Source organism: Xenopus laevis, chromosome 3S, assembly GCF_017654675.1.
Source record: "Xenopus laevis strain J_2021 chromosome 3S, Xenopus_laevis_v10.1, whole genome shotgun sequence".
Classification (NCBI taxonomy): Eukaryota; Metazoa; Chordata; class Amphibia; order Anura; family Pipidae; genus Xenopus; species Xenopus laevis.
Window position 1 is genome coordinate 19,077,029 of NC_054376.1, and position 16,806 is coordinate 19,093,834.

Consider the following 16,806-nt stretch of genomic DNA (forward strand, 5'->3'; position numbering starts at 1 on the left):
ACTACCTCTTCAGCATTTTGGGAGTTCAGGGTAATTGCCTTTGTAAAACTGGGCAATTTCCTAGGGCCACAGGATAGCATAGCAGCACGGCCCCTAGTGCCTCTGTGTGGCGGCCTGCCTTTGCCTGGCATTTTTTTTAAAACAACAACAACAACTCAGGTGGTGTTTCTGGAGACGGTATTATTATTGATATTTAGACAGAATGTGAACAAGTTTACACAGCTAGCTGGCAGTTGTTTGAAAATGAAGAACACACTGGGCAAACAAATTGAAACAATGCCTGCAAGGTCAACGTATACACTACAGCAGTGGATACGGAATATATTATTGCTGCTTGAAAAACGTCACTCAGGTGGTGTTTCTGGAGACGGTATTATTATTGATATTTAGACAGAATGTGAACAAGCTCACACAGCTAGCTGGCAGTTGTTTGAAAATGAAGAACACACTGGGCAAACAATGCCTGCAAGGTCAACGTAGACACTACAGCAGTGGATACGGAATATATTATTGCTGCTTGAAAAACGTCACTCAGGTGGTGTTTCTGGAGACGGTATTATTATTGATATTTAGACAGAATGTGAACAAGCTCACACAGCTAGCTGGCAGTTGTTTGAAGAACACACTGGGCAAATAATGCCTGCAAGTGCACTACTATTGGTGCACTACTATGAAGAACAGCAAACAACACTGGACACGTTAAAGAACAGTAAGATAAGTAAAATAAAAAAATATGTATATGTATATTAAAAAAAAAAAAAATTACTCTGGTTGGATGTTTCGCGCGAACTAGTTCGCGGGCGAACAGTCCGCGACATCCCTAGACAACACATTCACACACCAAATGAAAACAAAAAAATCCTGTCTTAAACAGGGATTTATATGCTTAATTCAGCACTAAACAGAGAGCTTTCTCTTGTGTGTTGATTTTTCATTAGCTGAAGTTACCCACAGGACTATTTGTATGCGCTAACTTCATTTTGGGGCCTCTAAATGCCAGGTACTTTGGTAAACCTATGCACAATGGGGATAAAACTGTTCAGTGGACCCCTAGGAATCATATTCAGGGTGCTTTTTCTTGGTATGTAATATAGTGTTATATGCAGAGCAGCAAAATAAAACCTTTGAAGTGATTTTTCAAAATTTAATTTTTTTTATAAAAATCGCTACGTTCAGACAAGCTTTGATGTTTGGTAGTTAGGAGTAGAGAGACATAGTTACCCATTTTGGAATCAGCAGAATGTGTACTTTCCAAAAATATATGGTTTTCTGGGGTAAACCTACTGTTTCAGGATTTTGTGGCCTTGGAATCTAAAGTATGCCGTTTTCTGCCTTCTGCTTTAAAATTTGGTAATATACTGCCGGGAGTTTTTGCTGTACAGATGTCCTAAATCTGCCTAAAACTATACATATCTGGTATTGGCACGTTCGAGAAACATTAGGCTTTCCAAAGCAGTTGGATGTTCATGCGTAAAATGAAATATTTTTCTGGTATAAATGCATATATTGTGAAAAATAGGATTTTTTAATTTTTTTTGTATTTAGAGCTATAAATCTTTTTGCAGAGGTGGAAATACATGAAAACTCAAGCAGATTTAGAAAGCTCAGTTTCTCCCGAAAAAAACAATGTATAGTTTTCCTAGGTAAACTATAGGTTTCCCCTCAGAAAATGCCACTAAAGTGAGATAGCACAAATATTTCAAAAACAGCTGGCATTTCGCATAACCACAATGTGAAATTCTGCTGGCACTTAAAGGGTTAAGCTTACATAAGAAATAGATGTTTGTATAATATAGTAATATACATTTTCTCATAAATCAATAGTTAAGTAATATTTTTCACAGAATGCTAATAATGTGTTTATGGATGCAGATCCTCATGGGGCAATATCACTTAAAGCATTTTTGACTCAGTTGAGTGGAGCTTCCTGTGAAATGTGCTGGCAGCCATAGGCTTCAGACCTAAATTTACAAGCTGGACTAAACTGCTATATGCGTGTCTGACAGCTAGAATCCGTACTAATAAGCTGGTGTCTGACCCTTTCGAGTGTGGTAGAGGTACTAGACAGGGCTGCCGCCCACTCGCTGTACCTGTTTGCGCTGGCTAAAGAGCCTCTGGCAACTCTGATATGTACAAGAACACAAATCGCCAACCTGAGAAGTATATATCCCAAAAGGTCAGTGGGGCCTAAATTGGTGGGGTTGTGTAAGTCGCTCACTTAGTTAGCACCCCCGATGTGTACAACATTAGTATGGGTAGAGGTGCTGCTAATCGTTGGAGAGGCAGGCTTGGTAAATCCCAGAGCTTGCGTCTCTATTGGAACAACCCCCGTTGTGCAGCCCTTGGTCAGCCAACACCTTCACCCACAGCACAACCCTCCCAATTGGCGGATATCTGCTCTGATATGAGCGTTGAAGCTTCCATCTGAAGCAGTACCTTGTAAACCAACCCCTTCACCCACAGTGTAGCCCCCCAATTGGCGAAGCTGCCTTAAGTTACAATTGGCAAAAGTTGCCTTAAGTTACAACTGGCAAAAGCTGCCTTAAATTACAAGAAGGTGGCGGTTGCAGAGAGTTATAGTTGCAGGTTGCGAGCAGCCCTTGGTCAGCCAACCCCTTCACCCACAGCACAACCCTCCCAATTGGCGGATATCTGCTCTGATATGAGTGTTGAAGCTTACACCTGAAGCAGTACCTTGTAAACCAACCCCTTCACCCACAGCATAGCCCCCCCCAATTGGCAAAGTTAAAGTGGACCTGTCACCCAGACACAAAAATCTGTATAATAAAAGTCCTTTTCAAATTAAACATGAAATCCAATTTCTATTTTTTATTAAAGCATTCATAGCTGTTGTAAGCTCATTTAAAAATCTCAGCTGTCAATCAAATATTGTCTGCCCCTCCTCTATGCCCTGGGCATAGAGGTGGGGCAGACAATTACTTTCACTTTCCATTCAGCACTTCCTAGATGTCACTGCTCTCCCCACGTTCCCCCCTGTCTCTTTACCATTTAATTGTGTAGCCAGGGCATGGGGATGGACATCAGGTCCCCCATTCTGGTGCACAAACAAGATTCTGAGATGATACAAGACTTGTCTTAATAACAGTGTCCACAAAATGGCTCCTGCCTGCTTGTTATAAATACAAGTTCCCAGACTGAAGGAAACAAGATTTAAATAATTTATATAGTGTAATTAAAGTTCATTTTGCTTTACTAATGTGATAAAATAGGATTATGAATAATTTGTTTGGGTGACGGGTCCCCTTTAAGGCAGCTTTTGCCAATTGTAACTTAAGGCAACTTTTGCCAATTGTAATAGCTGGCCATAGATGTTGAGATTTTTAAAAGATCAGATCCTGATCATGAGACCACGATCTTCTCAGAACGATCGTATGATCGTATGAATTTACCATCAACTAAAAAGACCAATTTGCCAGGAAAACAAAGGGGAGCTGCCTGCTTGTCCCTGCAAAGATAGGTAGATTGCACTGGGACCGGCAAAGATTTTTTGACCTGGCCGATCAATTTCCCGACAGATGTCGGCCAAAAAATCGTAAGATGTACGATCGTTTCGAATCCCACTAACCGCACGATAATTTAGAAGGATTGGTCGGGCTTCCCTAAAATCGGTCGTTCGGCAAGAAGAATCGTCGCATCTATGAGGAGCTTTAAAATGGGTTATGTGCTTCTAAGGGGGCGATTTGTGTTGCATAACATTGCATGTAATCTACTATTCTGATTACCCCCATATTTATTACTGAATAGTGTTTAAACAGTTGTTTGGGGTGACCTCCACTAGCATACATTTACCACTTATCTGTACCACCAGCCCACTACACCAAGTTAATCCGTCGCCCCGGTCCTAACCATGTTTTAATTATCACTGGACTTTTTTATCTTATTTATCAGTAATAAAAGTTAAGTTTTAATGGTGTATAAATACCAGCTGGTGGACATGCTTTGATGGGAGGGTGCAAATACATGGGTCAGTTCTTTCTCTTTCTTGTTCTCTTTTGAATTACCACTTGACCCTGCACATCATTTTCTGTTTTTCTCATCTGATGGGAGGTGCTCCCCAACTTCTTTTCTACATCTGAAGTTAGTATCTTGCAACTACAAAATTCTTAACAAACAAAGGGGTAATCCCTATGCACGATGCCATAACTGGATCCCTATGCACGATGCCAGACCTGGATGACTGGGATGATATCACACATATAACATATTTGCTCTCGGTTATAGGCAGCAATGACATCTTAATACAATATCGTTTGATACATAGAACCTATCTTACTCCAGCAGGGCTGCATTCCATGGGCCTTATGCTTCAAATGCGGAATGGATCCAGTTAAATTCTTGGACAAGGTGGTGAATTTTGTAACACAAACTCTCAGTACACAGAGTTTGCGGACTCCTGAGACATGCCTCCTGGGTTTGGTTGAAAATATTACAACCAACAAGCAGCAAGGTTATCTACTACAGTTACTATATTTTTATGCAAGGAAGGCAATTACCCTAGTCTGGAAGCTCCCTAGAGCTCCCTCCTAAAATGATGGAAATCCCTAGTAAATGAAGCTCTTCCCCTATACAAGTTAACATACCTGGGTAGAGGCTGCGCAAACAGGTTTGAGGACATATGGGGTCCATGGATAGACGAAACTGAAACAGCCTCTGTGCAGGATAAAGTATAATGTGCTATACGTTCTATGCATTGTGATACCTACTGATACATAGCCCATGGCCTACCCCCCCCCCCTATTCTTCTGTTTTCCTTTGTTAAAAGAAAAAAAAAAAGGGCTAAAAAAATGCTTGAACTGCCCCTGACTGTCCCGACCTAGGTCTGCAACACCGATGTGATTATCAAATATGGATGTGACAGACCCCCTGTATCATCATCATCATCATTTATTTATATAGCGCCGACATTTATTTATATAGCACTTTACCTTAGTTATAACAAACAGGGAATAAATGGTGGATTACAAACAAGGGTTACAAAGTACAATCGGATTAGAGGTCCCTACAAATTAGATTTTACAAACTAAAGGTTAGGGTACAATTGAGACATTAGGATTTTTGAAACAATTTTGTGATTTATGATACAGCAATGATTGATTAATTAAGGTACATTGAATAAGCTTCTTTAAACAGGTGGGTCTTTAAGGAGAGCTTGAAAGTTTGGAAAGAAAGAGAAAGTCTGACAGCTCGAGGCAGAGAGTTCCAGAGAAAAGCAGAAGCCCGAGAGAAGTCTTGTAGATGAGAATGGGCAGAAGTAATGAGAGGAGAAGCGAGGCGAAGATCAGAAGCAGAGCGAAGGTTTCGTGAAGGAGTGAATTTGGCAATCAGAGATGAAATATAGGGAGGGGCTTCATTATTAAGGACCTTGAATGTGTGTGTTAGTAATTTGAATTTGATTCTAGAGGAGATTGGGAGCCAGTGAAGGGACATGCATATGGGAGCAGCTGATGTTGAGAGGTGAGATAGATGAATGAGTCTAGCAGCCGCATTTAGAACAGATTGGAGTTGTGAAGGGTGACTTGTTGGAATACCTGCAAGGAGTAGGCTGCAGTAATCAAGACGGGAGATGATGAGCGACTGAATCAGTGTTTTAGATGATTCTGAACTGAGATATGGTTGTATTCGGGGCAACATATCCAAAATACGATCATTTATCACTGCCAAAATTCTTATTCACTCTCTCATCATATCGCGTCTAGACTACTGTAACTCTCTTTTAATTGGCCTCCCCCTCCAGAGACTGTCACCTCTCCAGTCCATAATGAACACTGCTGCGAGGCTCATACACCTCAGCAACCGCTCCTCCTCTGCCTCGCCATTCTGTCAATCCCTGCACTGGCTTCCATCACCTTTCAGAATCAAATTCAAATTAATGACACTGACTTTCAAAGCACTTCATAACTCTGCCCCACCCTACATCTCTGAACTCATTGCTATATACTCACCCACTTGCTTACTACGCTCCTCTACGGACCTACTACTCAACTCTTCTCTCATTACCTCCTCACATGCTCGCATTCAAGACTTTGCAAGGGCTGCACCCCTCCTCTGGAAAGCTCTCCCACTGTCTGTCCGACTTTCTCCCAACCTTTCTGCTTTCAAGAAATCTCTGAAAACGCACTTCTTTCGAGAAGCCTACCCTCACTCTGCTTAACTACCAAACGCAACACCACATACAATACCACATTTCTCACCCACTTAATTCGATCTTGCCCACTCTCACACCTTGTGTATTACTCCCTTCCCTTTAGACTGTATGCCTATGCATAGGGCCTTCCTCACCTTTTTGTACCTGTATTGATTGTGATGTTTGTTACTCCATATATTCTATGTATGTAATTCATGTGATGTAGTTGTATAATCACATTTACTTTACAGTGCTACGCAATATGTTGGCGCTATATAAATACATGTTAATAATAATAATAATAATAATAAATGTTGCGCAGTTGACTGAACTGTTTGCTATTATTCATAATGGATGTATCAAACGGAAAAATTTAAATCTTATGGCATTTTTAGGCACAAATCTTTTTTAGGGTTTAGCTCTAAACTTCCCAAGTGCAAGAATATGGCTCTTCCTCTGCTTCTAGTGTCTCAAAAATCAGGTCCTGAAGATTGTGAGCTGTCCCTTCAAGATCTAAGGCTAAAACTGGCAGCATACAGGAGGCACTATTTGGCAGTACCTGTTTTTTATGTTATCAACACTTGCCTATAAACCAGGAATTAAAAAAAATTGCACCTGCTTTGAGGCCACTGGGTCAGATCTCGAACAAACTTTCAATTCTGGGACAAGGTGGTGAATTTTGTAACACAAACTCTCAATATACACAGTGTGCAGACTTCTGAGACATGCTTAGGTTGTCTACTACAGTTCCTATATTTTTACCCTAGTCTGGAAGCTCCCTAGAGCCCCCTCCTTAAAACAATGGAAATCCCTAATAAATGAAGCTCTCCCCCTATACAAGTTAAAATACCTGGGTAGAGGCTGCCCAGACAGGTTTGAGAACATATGGGGTCCATGGATAGACGAAACCAAAACAGCCTCTGTGCAGGATAATGTATAATGTGCTATAAATTATATGCATTGTGATACCTACTGATACATAGCCCACGGCCTACCCCCCCCCCTTTTTTCTTCTGTTTTCCTTTGTTTTAAAAAGGGTTAAAAAAAATGCTTGATCTGCCTCTGACTGTCCCGACCTAGGTCGACAACACTGATGTGATTATCAAATATGGATGTGACAGAACCCCTGTATAACTGAACTGTTTGTTATTATTCATTATGGATGTATCAAGCTGAAAAATGTAATCTTTAAAAAAAACAAAGCAGTTAATGAAGTTTATCAGAGCATGTATTAATAGGAGTTTTTTCAATAATGGCTCATGGAAATACTCTGATTAAACCCAATAGCTCATCGCAATACTTTGATAAAGAACTGTATAAAATATAACACAAAGAACTGTTCTACTGTTGAACCTGATGTTGTATGTTGAGCACAATATAGTGTTTATGACTTATAATTGTGTATAACAAAGCTTTGTATCATAGTATACAAGGTGGCTTTATAATCCATAATCCTGTATAATGAAGCGTTGTGCAAGAGAAATCATGGGAAGGAATCAACTCGATGACCTAATACTTGTTCATTATTCTCATATGTATTATGTCTTATCATTTCTGAAGCCCTTATCAGACTCTTCTTTATTATAGCTAGGGGCACAATATGCTATTCAGCTACCAGCTAGCTAAGATAAGATCTCTGCTTCGGATGTGCTTGTTGGGAGTCTGGCCAGATCCTGATGGGCGCATGGGAAGCAAGATCTGTTATTAACCAAACCATTATATGAATAATATGAGCTATTGATTTAACTACTATATGAGCTCATTGTTCTCATTGTTTGCTAAGCCTATATAAACTGGGGGTCTACATTCGGTCAGTTGAGATCTCACTTGTGGGGTTGACGCGTGCCGCCACAGGACCTTCATTGCGCCGTTTGAGGGATTCAATCTGCTGACTGTTCCGGGATCTCCCAGTCTTGGTTGTAGATTGTTTGCTTCGCTCTTTTACTCATTCGGTAATGTATATCTTCTTCATTCTATGTATGTAATAAACCTTTGCTTATACTAGCTGGTGTGTTTGAATTACTTCCGAGAGACTCATAGAACCACAATTAAAACAGAGCACATGACAACAAACAACATGACTAGCCCCATTTCAGATTTAAAAATAGGAATGCACCGAATCCACTATTTTGGATTCGACCAAACCTCCGAATCCTTCGCGAAAGATCGGCCGAATACCGAACCAAATCCGAATACCAATTTGTTTTGTGACAAAAAGTTAAGCGATTTCTCTCCCCGCCCCTAATGTGCATATGCACATTAGGATTCGCTTTGGCCAGGCAGAAGAATTCAGCCGAATCCGAATCCTGCTGAAAAAGGCAGAATCCTGGCCAAATCACGAACTGGATTCAGTGCATACCTATTTAAAAATAAATCATTATAAAGCATTACTAACTGATACACTTTGAAAAAAACATGTTTTCCTTAAAGTGCCTGATATATGGCCATTCATACGACCCAAAAATAACGAAAATAGAAACAAATGTGCCTCTTATATAAGCTCTTAAGTTTATTACTTTATTGAATTGCATACATGAATGAACTCAGGTGTTAACACATATGTGAATTTAAATTGAAAAAAAAAATTAAAAAATGTACTCTAAGGATTAATTGACAATGTATTTGTGTATATGAATTGTATAATTGGGTACGCAATTTTTCTAATTTATAATTTTTCTAATTTTCATCATCCTTTGCAAGCGGGTATAAATGTTTTCCACGGATATTACAAGAATATTTATATGTAACTAAATTGATGTGAGTTTTTACATTTTGATATTATATAAAATATTTAGATTTGAATCCTTGTATACTAACAACTAATTGAATCCAAACGAATAACTTGCTATCTCTGCTCTTCTTTTATATTGCAGTTTATACTCCAAATTAACTAAATGTTTTTAACCTAATTTTGGAATATAGGGTTAAACCCTCCACAGGGTGAATCCCAACGTCAAATCCTTTTTAATGCATTAACATTTTTGTAATGGTTGTTTCTCAGTTGTGCCTATGATTACATATTGGCGGATACGAAACGCGTCAAGCCATGTAAGTTTTAGTGAAATGGAATAAACTATGTTTTTACTTCAAAAGACTGGCTCCTGGAGTGCGTGCTAGTTTTGTTTGGTTGCATTCATACAAACCAATACCAACTATTTAACAGACTAACTAAAGCATCTGCTTCAGAAACATTGCTTTCCAACGTTACATGCATAGTGCCCCCCCAAATCACTGAGAAAACAGGGTATAACAGAGGACACATTTATTCCATCTGGGAACCACAAACCTTCCATACACCATAGATCAATGCCAAGTTTAGAGGCCAAGGTATTGCAGTCAGCTGGAGATTGGGGGTCATTTTAAGAACATAGTTAGAAAGGAAGAGCAAGGAACAAAGGAAACCATTAGTGAACCTACAGGAAAAAGGGAACTATGGGGGACCGGAGAGGAGGGTAATCTCTGAACTCCTTCAAGTAACTGCGGTGTTTGCCTTTGGCCCAAATCGTCATCTGGATGAATCCAACCAAGGAGAAAAGAGCGACTGAAAAAATATAAGAGAAATGGCTCAACAAATTATAAATAGATACAGAACAGTGGAGAACAGTGTTGGAAGCAGTCAATGTCAAGAACCGCAGACACAAGTGTCAGCCATGAAACAAATCTATATGAATATAGCACTTTCTTCCAATAAAACTACCATGTCTGTGTGCACCAGGTATGCTGCCTCAAAAGGATCAACTGACTCATCACTGGGACTTATCCCAGTGATGAGTCAGTTGATCCTTTTGAGGCAGCACCATGGTACCATGTTAGCCAGTAGCAAAAATAACAAATAAAAAAACAAACAAATAGAAAAAATATTGTAGAAGTGATACCTATATTGGCTAACAATAAAAATACATTGCAAGCTTTCGGAGCACCAAGGCCCCTTCGTCAGGCAAAATACAAATGAAAGCTAGAAAGGCACAGCATATATACCGTATATACTCTAGTATAAGCCGAGTTTTTCAGCATCCAAAATGTGCTGAAAAAGTCTACATCGGCTTATACTCGAGACAGCGGGCAGTAGCTGAGATTGCAGTAACTTTTAATCATTCCTATATCAACAGTTTGCTTGGGGAGAGACTGCAATACAGCGCCCTCTGTTGATTATATGAAAGAATAACAGTGCGCCCTCTGTTGGTTATATGAAAGAATAACAGTGACTGCAATATCACACAGCACCATCTGTTGGTTATATCAAAGAATAACAGTGACTGCAATATCACACAGCACCCTCTGTTGGTTATATGAAAGAATAACAGTGCGCCCTCTGTTGGTTATATGAAAGAATAACAGTGACTGCAATATCACACAGCGCCATCTGTTGGTTATATGAAAGAATAACAGTGCGCCCTCTGTTGGTTATATGAAAGAATAACAGTGACTGCAATATCACACAGCGCCATCTGTTGGTTATATGAAAGAATAACAGTGCGCCCTCTGTTGGTTATATGAAAGAATAACAGTGACTGCAATATCACACAGCGCCCTCTGTTGGCTATATGAAGGATTAACAGTGATGGCAATATCACACAGCGCCCTCTGTTGGTTATATGAAGGATTAACAGTGATGGCAATATCACACAGTGCCCTCTGTTGGTTATACGAAAGATTAACAGTGATGGCAATATCACACAGCACCCTCTGCACATGGTAGTGGGACAGTAGGACAATGCACACAGTAATCCGTTTGGCAATTCTCTGTCACCATCAACTTTGCAAAGAAGTCCGGTTGATCGCTGGGGGGGTCGCTTTGGCGGAATTGGCGCTGCTGGGAGACAGGGTTGTAGTTGTGTCTAGGCTTATATTCGAATCAATAAGTTTTCCCAGTTTTCGTAGGTAAAATTAGGTACCTCGGCTTATACTCGGGTCGGCTTATACGCGAGTATATATGGTACTGTTAGATCAGTGAAAGGTATTCATGGGCAAAAAATAAGGATTTTCAACTTACCGGAAAACCTTTTTCTAGACAGCCTGGACTGTCGGTGCAGCAACCATGGGGTTAAGTATCCACCTCTGGCGGCAGGATAGAAGAAAAAAAATAGAATTTTGACTCCTCCCTCTTCATATAAGCTCCTGCTCCTCCTGATTCCCCTCATGTCAGCTCAGATAGGAGAATAGAAAGGATAGCAGAGAAAGAGCGAGAAAGATTCACAACAACAACTGTATTAACTGACAGTCCAGGCCATCTAGAAAAAGGTTTTCCGGTAAGTTGAAAATCCTTATATCTCTAGAACAGCCCTTCCTGTTAGTGCAGCAACCATGGGGACGTCCCAAAGCTGTCCCATCTTTTTCTAGGGCTGGGTTTAGATAATTAGGGTTTCCTCGCTGCAGCTTGAAGAACCTTCCTACCAAATGCTGCAGGTGCTGAGTGAAACACATAAAGTCTATAAAATTTAGCAAAAGTAGACAAAGATGCCCAAGTAGCTGCCTTACAGATTTGTTCTGGGGTGGCTAGATTATATAATGCCCAGGATGCACTTTGTGCCCTGGTTGAATGTGCTCGGACCTTGAAGGGTCCAGTTTTTTGACTAAGATCATAAGCACAAGTTATAGTCTCTACTAGCCATCTGGCTATAGTACGTTTTGAGGCAGGTGAACCTTTAATGATGCCATAAGTCACTAAAAAAGCATCTGACTTCTTATAGGCTTTGGATCTGTCTAGGTAGTAACGTATTGCTCTAACCACAGCTTTTCTTTGGCATTAGCAGGCTTAGGACAGAGAGAGGGAAGATTTATTTCCTCATTCATGTGGAAAGCTGACACTACCTTGGGTTGAAAGGATGGTATAGTTCTGAAAACTGCCCTATCCTGATGAAGTATGAGCCATGGTTCCTTATGAGATAAGGCTGCCATGTCCGATACTCGTTTTGCTGAGGTAATGGCCAAGAGAAAAGTCATCTTCCAGGTAAGGAACTTAAGTTCACAGGACGCTAATGGCTCAAAAGGAGGACCTTGTAGAACGTTTAGGACCATGGTAAGATCCCAGGGAGGTGTTGGATCCCTGTACGGGGGTCTGACTTTGCCCACCCCTTGAATAAATTGTATGATATCTGGTTCCTTTGCCCACTGGTATTGAAGTAGTAAGGAAAGAGCTGAAATCTGCCCCTTGAGGATGGCCAGGGAAAGACCTAAGTGAAAACCCTGTGTAAGAAATCCAACAATGGTCTGAATTGTTGCTTGCTGCCACTGAACATGCGTGGATTCGCACCAATCTATAAAAACTTTCCAAGTTCTGTAATAAACTCTTGTCGTGGACTGTTTCCTGGCCTTCAAAAATATGTTAGTGGCTTCTTTTGAGAACCCTTTGGAGCGCCACAACTTGGTCTCAATAGCCAGGCCGTCAAATGCAACCTTGCTAGGTTGTCATGCTTGATTGGTTCCTGAGTTAGTAAATCTGGACGAAGAGGCAGCCGCCATGGTGGAGCTGCTGACATGTTGATGAGTTCGGAATACCATGGTCTCCTTGGCCAATCGGGAGCAATGAGAATGGTCTCCGTCTGCTCTTGCCGTATCTTGCGTATGACTCTTGGAAGAAGTGCCAGTGGGGGAAATGCATAAACTCTTTTGAAAGTCCATGGTATGACTAACGCGTCTACGTATGCTGCCCTTGGGTCCTGTGACCTGGCGCAGTACATAGGTACCTTGAATTTGTGCCTTGATGCTAGCATGTCTATGTCTGGTCTCCCCCATCTGGCCACTAATTTTGTGAAGATGTCTGGGTAAAGAGACCATTCCTCCTGGTCTATCCGTTGTCGGCTGAGGTAGTACGCCTCCCAGTTTAGTATTCCTGGAATGAAAACTGAGGAGATGGCTGGGACGTGGAGCTCTGCCCAGCTGAGTATCTGAGTTACCTCTCGCATTGCTCTGTTGCTGCGTGTACCCCCTTGTTTGTTCAGGTAGGCTACCGCCGTGGCATTGTCTGATTGGATTCGGAGAGGTTGGTTTGCCAACTCTCTCAACCAATGAAGTATTGCATTTCGTATTGCTCTGATCTCTAGGACGTTTATGGGCAGTTTTGACTCCGCTGGGGACCAAGACCCTTGGCAGGTACGGGGTGGCCAAGTTGCCCCCCAGCCCGTGAGGCTGGCATCTGTAGTGACTACTGTCCATTGAGGCAATGCCCATGTCTTGCCCTGAGAGAGATTGTGAGGTGATGTCCACCAACTCCGTGAAAGAGTGGAAAGAGGAATTCTCTGTGACAAGTCTGAATGGTTCTTGTTCCAATGGCTCAGAAAATGGTTCTGGAAATCTCTCATGTGGAATCTGCCGAAAGGTAGTGCCTCTAGCGCTGCTACCATAAACCCCAATAGTTGTAGATATTGTTCGGCTGAAATTTTAGTCTGAGCACAGGTCAATTGAGCTGTATGTACTATTGTCTGAATTTTCTCTGAAGGTAGAGAGATTATCTGAAGGGATGAGTCGAAAAGCATTCCCAGGAATTGAATTTGCTGTGTGGGTATGAGATGACTTTTTTTGTGATTCACTATCCACCCGAACTTTTTGTGTGTTGTGACACAAATCTGGGTGTCCTTGTGACTCTGGTCGAGATGAGTAGATCATCCAGGTAAGGTGTAATCGGAATTCCTAGAAGCCGGAGGTGTGCAATCAGGGGGCTGAGTATCTTTGTGAACACTCTGGACGCTGTGGAAAGGCCGAATGGAAGCGACCTGAATTGGTAATGTTCCTCCAGAACCGTGAATCTGAGATATTGCTGGGATTCTTTCCTGATGGGAGCATGTAAGTACGCGTCCTGAAGGTATACCTTTGTCATGAAACACTGATGGGTCATGGACATTATTATTGATCGAATTGATTCCATGCGGAATTTCTGTTTGGACACCAGTCTGTTTAGTGATTTTAGGTTCAGTACTGGTCTGAAGGTGCCTTCTTTCTTTTGGACTAAAAAGAGATTTGAGTAAAAACCTTTGTAGCGTTCTTTGTGCGGTACTGGTACAATGATATTGTTGTTCTGGAGATTGTTGACGATGGTGACTAGAGATTGTCGTTTGGACATGTTTTTTGGTGCAGTTGATCGTCTGTAAGTGTGAGGCGGTAGGCTGTCGAACGGAATTCGGTAACCCTCTGATATGATTGAGAGTACCCAATTGTCCTGTATGTGGTCTTGCCACATCGGAAAAAACTGCTGAATATGATCCCCTACCCTCTGTTCGCTTGGCCTGAAGTCAGGCTGAGTTGGGTTTTGGTGGACCTGGCTTCCTGGTTTGTATTTGTTGATTGGACCAGGTTGGTCTACTCTTTTTTTTCTGTCACCACTTAATTGCGAGGGACGGAAAGAGGTATTACGAAAGGGGCGAAAGGAGGAGCGTCCTTGGGAACTCCAAGGCCTATTGCAAGATCTATTGGGCTGTTCAGATCTGGGTTTTTTGCCTGAAGGTAAAAAGTGCTCTTGCCCCCTGTAACTTCGGTAATAATTTGTTTCAAATCAGGTCCAAAAAGTGTGTCTCCCGTAAATTTTAGATTCATTAACTTGGACTTGGAGGCTGTATTTCCTGACCAATGACGTAGCCAGAGTGCTCGTCCAGCTACTACCATGTCAATACTGGTTCTGGCTTCTAGCCATACTATGTCCATGGCTGCGTCTGACAAAAATGCTAATGCTGAGCTAAGGCGTTGTAACTTCTCCTGTAAGTCCTCTAGTGAAGTGGAGTTTTTTTGCAACTTCTGACACCAGAATCTGGCAGTATGTACTAGACCCGCCGATGCTACTGCTGGTTTGAGAATTGATGTGGCATGAGTGTGTCCCCGTCTTAGAGCCACTTCCATCTTTTTGTCCATCGGCTCCTTGAAGGCCACGTCCTCTGTAGGTAGAGTTGTATTTTTGGATAGGCGCGCTTCCGCTGAGTCTACTTTAGGGGCCTTGTCCCACATTTTACATTGTTCTTCTGGAACTGGGTAAGTATTAAGAAAACGTTGAGTCTGGGCAAGCCAGTGCTCTGGTTTGGACCATTCCTTTTCTATGATCTGAGAAACTGATTTAAATATAGGGAAGGCTCTCGACTTCCTCGGTTGTACCCCTAAGACTTGGCTGTTGTTTCATCTTTTATTTCTAGTGTAGCTAATATTTCACGAAGTAGTCGTTTGGCTGTTTCGGGCCCCGCAATTGAGCGGTACTGCCGTTCAGTGTCTGAGTCATCAGAGGAACTCTCACTGGAAGAGATTTCTCCTGGTTCTATATCACTATCATGATCACTCTCTTCCCTAGAGCTAGAAGAATCCGTATCCAAGATTGCGTGAGCCTTCCGTTTCTTGATAGGAACAGGGGGTTTAATGGACGACTGAATAGTCGATTTGATCCAATCGAACAATTCCTCTAGCTGGGGAGGTTTTGATGTAGAAGGCTCTTGATTATCTACTTGTGAGGGGCTGCCCTCTGCCTTTTGTACTGGGATGGCTTGTGGTGATAATGTTGGTGCTGACTCTGCACAGTCTAGGCATACTCCTTGTTCTCCTTTACGCAGTGTATGCTTCTTTAACTGGTTCTGGGATCTTTTATCTCCCTTCCTTGTTCTGGGTGTGGATGTCTTAGTCATATCCTTCCTAAGCTCCTCAAAGCTGTAATCCTGTAATTCTGTATCCATAGTGAGAATTATCTGTAAGTAGAATTATTAACCTTAATGACTAATGTGTTCCACTTATACAGATGAAAATTATACTAATGTGGCTTATATATCTGCCTTCCTGTGCCTTAAAAGGTATTTGTGTGGCAGTTATACCCCTTATTTGCCCTGTGGGTATCAATATTGGGTAAAGACATTATGAGCTGAAAAAGCAGGTTTATTGTAGTGCAGGTAGCTCTAATCATGACCGCATTGGTTAAAACCCTTGTGCTGCGGATGTGACACGTTACTTCAAGCAGCCGCATGACGTTACCTGTGGGACGCGCTCGCGTAACCGTCACATTTGCAGCCTTTCCGCCCGGAAGTGCGCTCTGGCCTTGGTGCTGGAATTTGCGCTCTGTTAAAATTGCACTCATCGATGCCTGCCAACCGTAAAGGTACAGTACAACAGCATACCAGGCTCTGAGAGCGGTTAGCTGTGCTGAGAGATGGCGATCCCCCTAAGTAGCCTGCCAGACCTGAAGGTTGGTATAAGGCTAGGGATTAAACGCCAAGTGTATCCTGAGCTAGGATGCCTCCTGCTCATCAGATGGAGTATTCCTTAGTAAAACAAATAACCTGTAAGGAAAAAGAATAAAAATAAAAAAATTACAAATATTTACTGTCCATACCTCCAAGTAGGACAGAAGAAAAAAACTGAGGGGAATCAGGAGGAGCAGGAGCTTATATGAAGAGGGAGGAATCAAGATTCTATTTTTTTTCTTCTGTCCTGCCTCCGGAGGTGGATACTTAACCCCATGGTAGCTGCACTGACAGGAAGAGCCGTTCTAGAGAAAAAAGGAAGCTACAGATAGATAGAGATCAATTGTAGAGATAATACAATAAATTAGGGTGGATTGTAAATAGTCCAGGAGTCTGGATTCAGTCAGGTCACACAGTGTGACATGAAACCTGACCCTAAATTAAGGCCCTGTCTTAATGTGTTATATAACTCCATACATTTGAATTCATAAATCTTCCTTTCCTGTTCAGTTTTAA

General features: G+C 41.6%; 1 protein-coding gene across 4 annotated transcripts in view; it reads right to left on the reverse strand.

Annotated features, from left to right (window-relative positions):
- Positions 1-8,630: 8,630 nt before the first annotated feature.
- Positions 8,631-16,806, reverse strand: part of tecr.S (trans-2,3-enoyl-CoA reductase S homeolog) — a 71,454-nt gene continuing 63,278 nt past the window's right edge. For all 4 annotated transcript variants that reach the window (XM_041587620.1, NM_001092264.1, XM_041587621.1 and 1 more), the window contains one exon: positions 8,631-9,686. In XM_041587620.1, the coding sequence (XP_041443554.1) occupies positions 9,559-9,686 (128 nt within the window). In that variant the 3' untranslated portion in view covers positions 8,631-9,558. The remainder of the gene's footprint in view (positions 9,687-16,806) is intronic.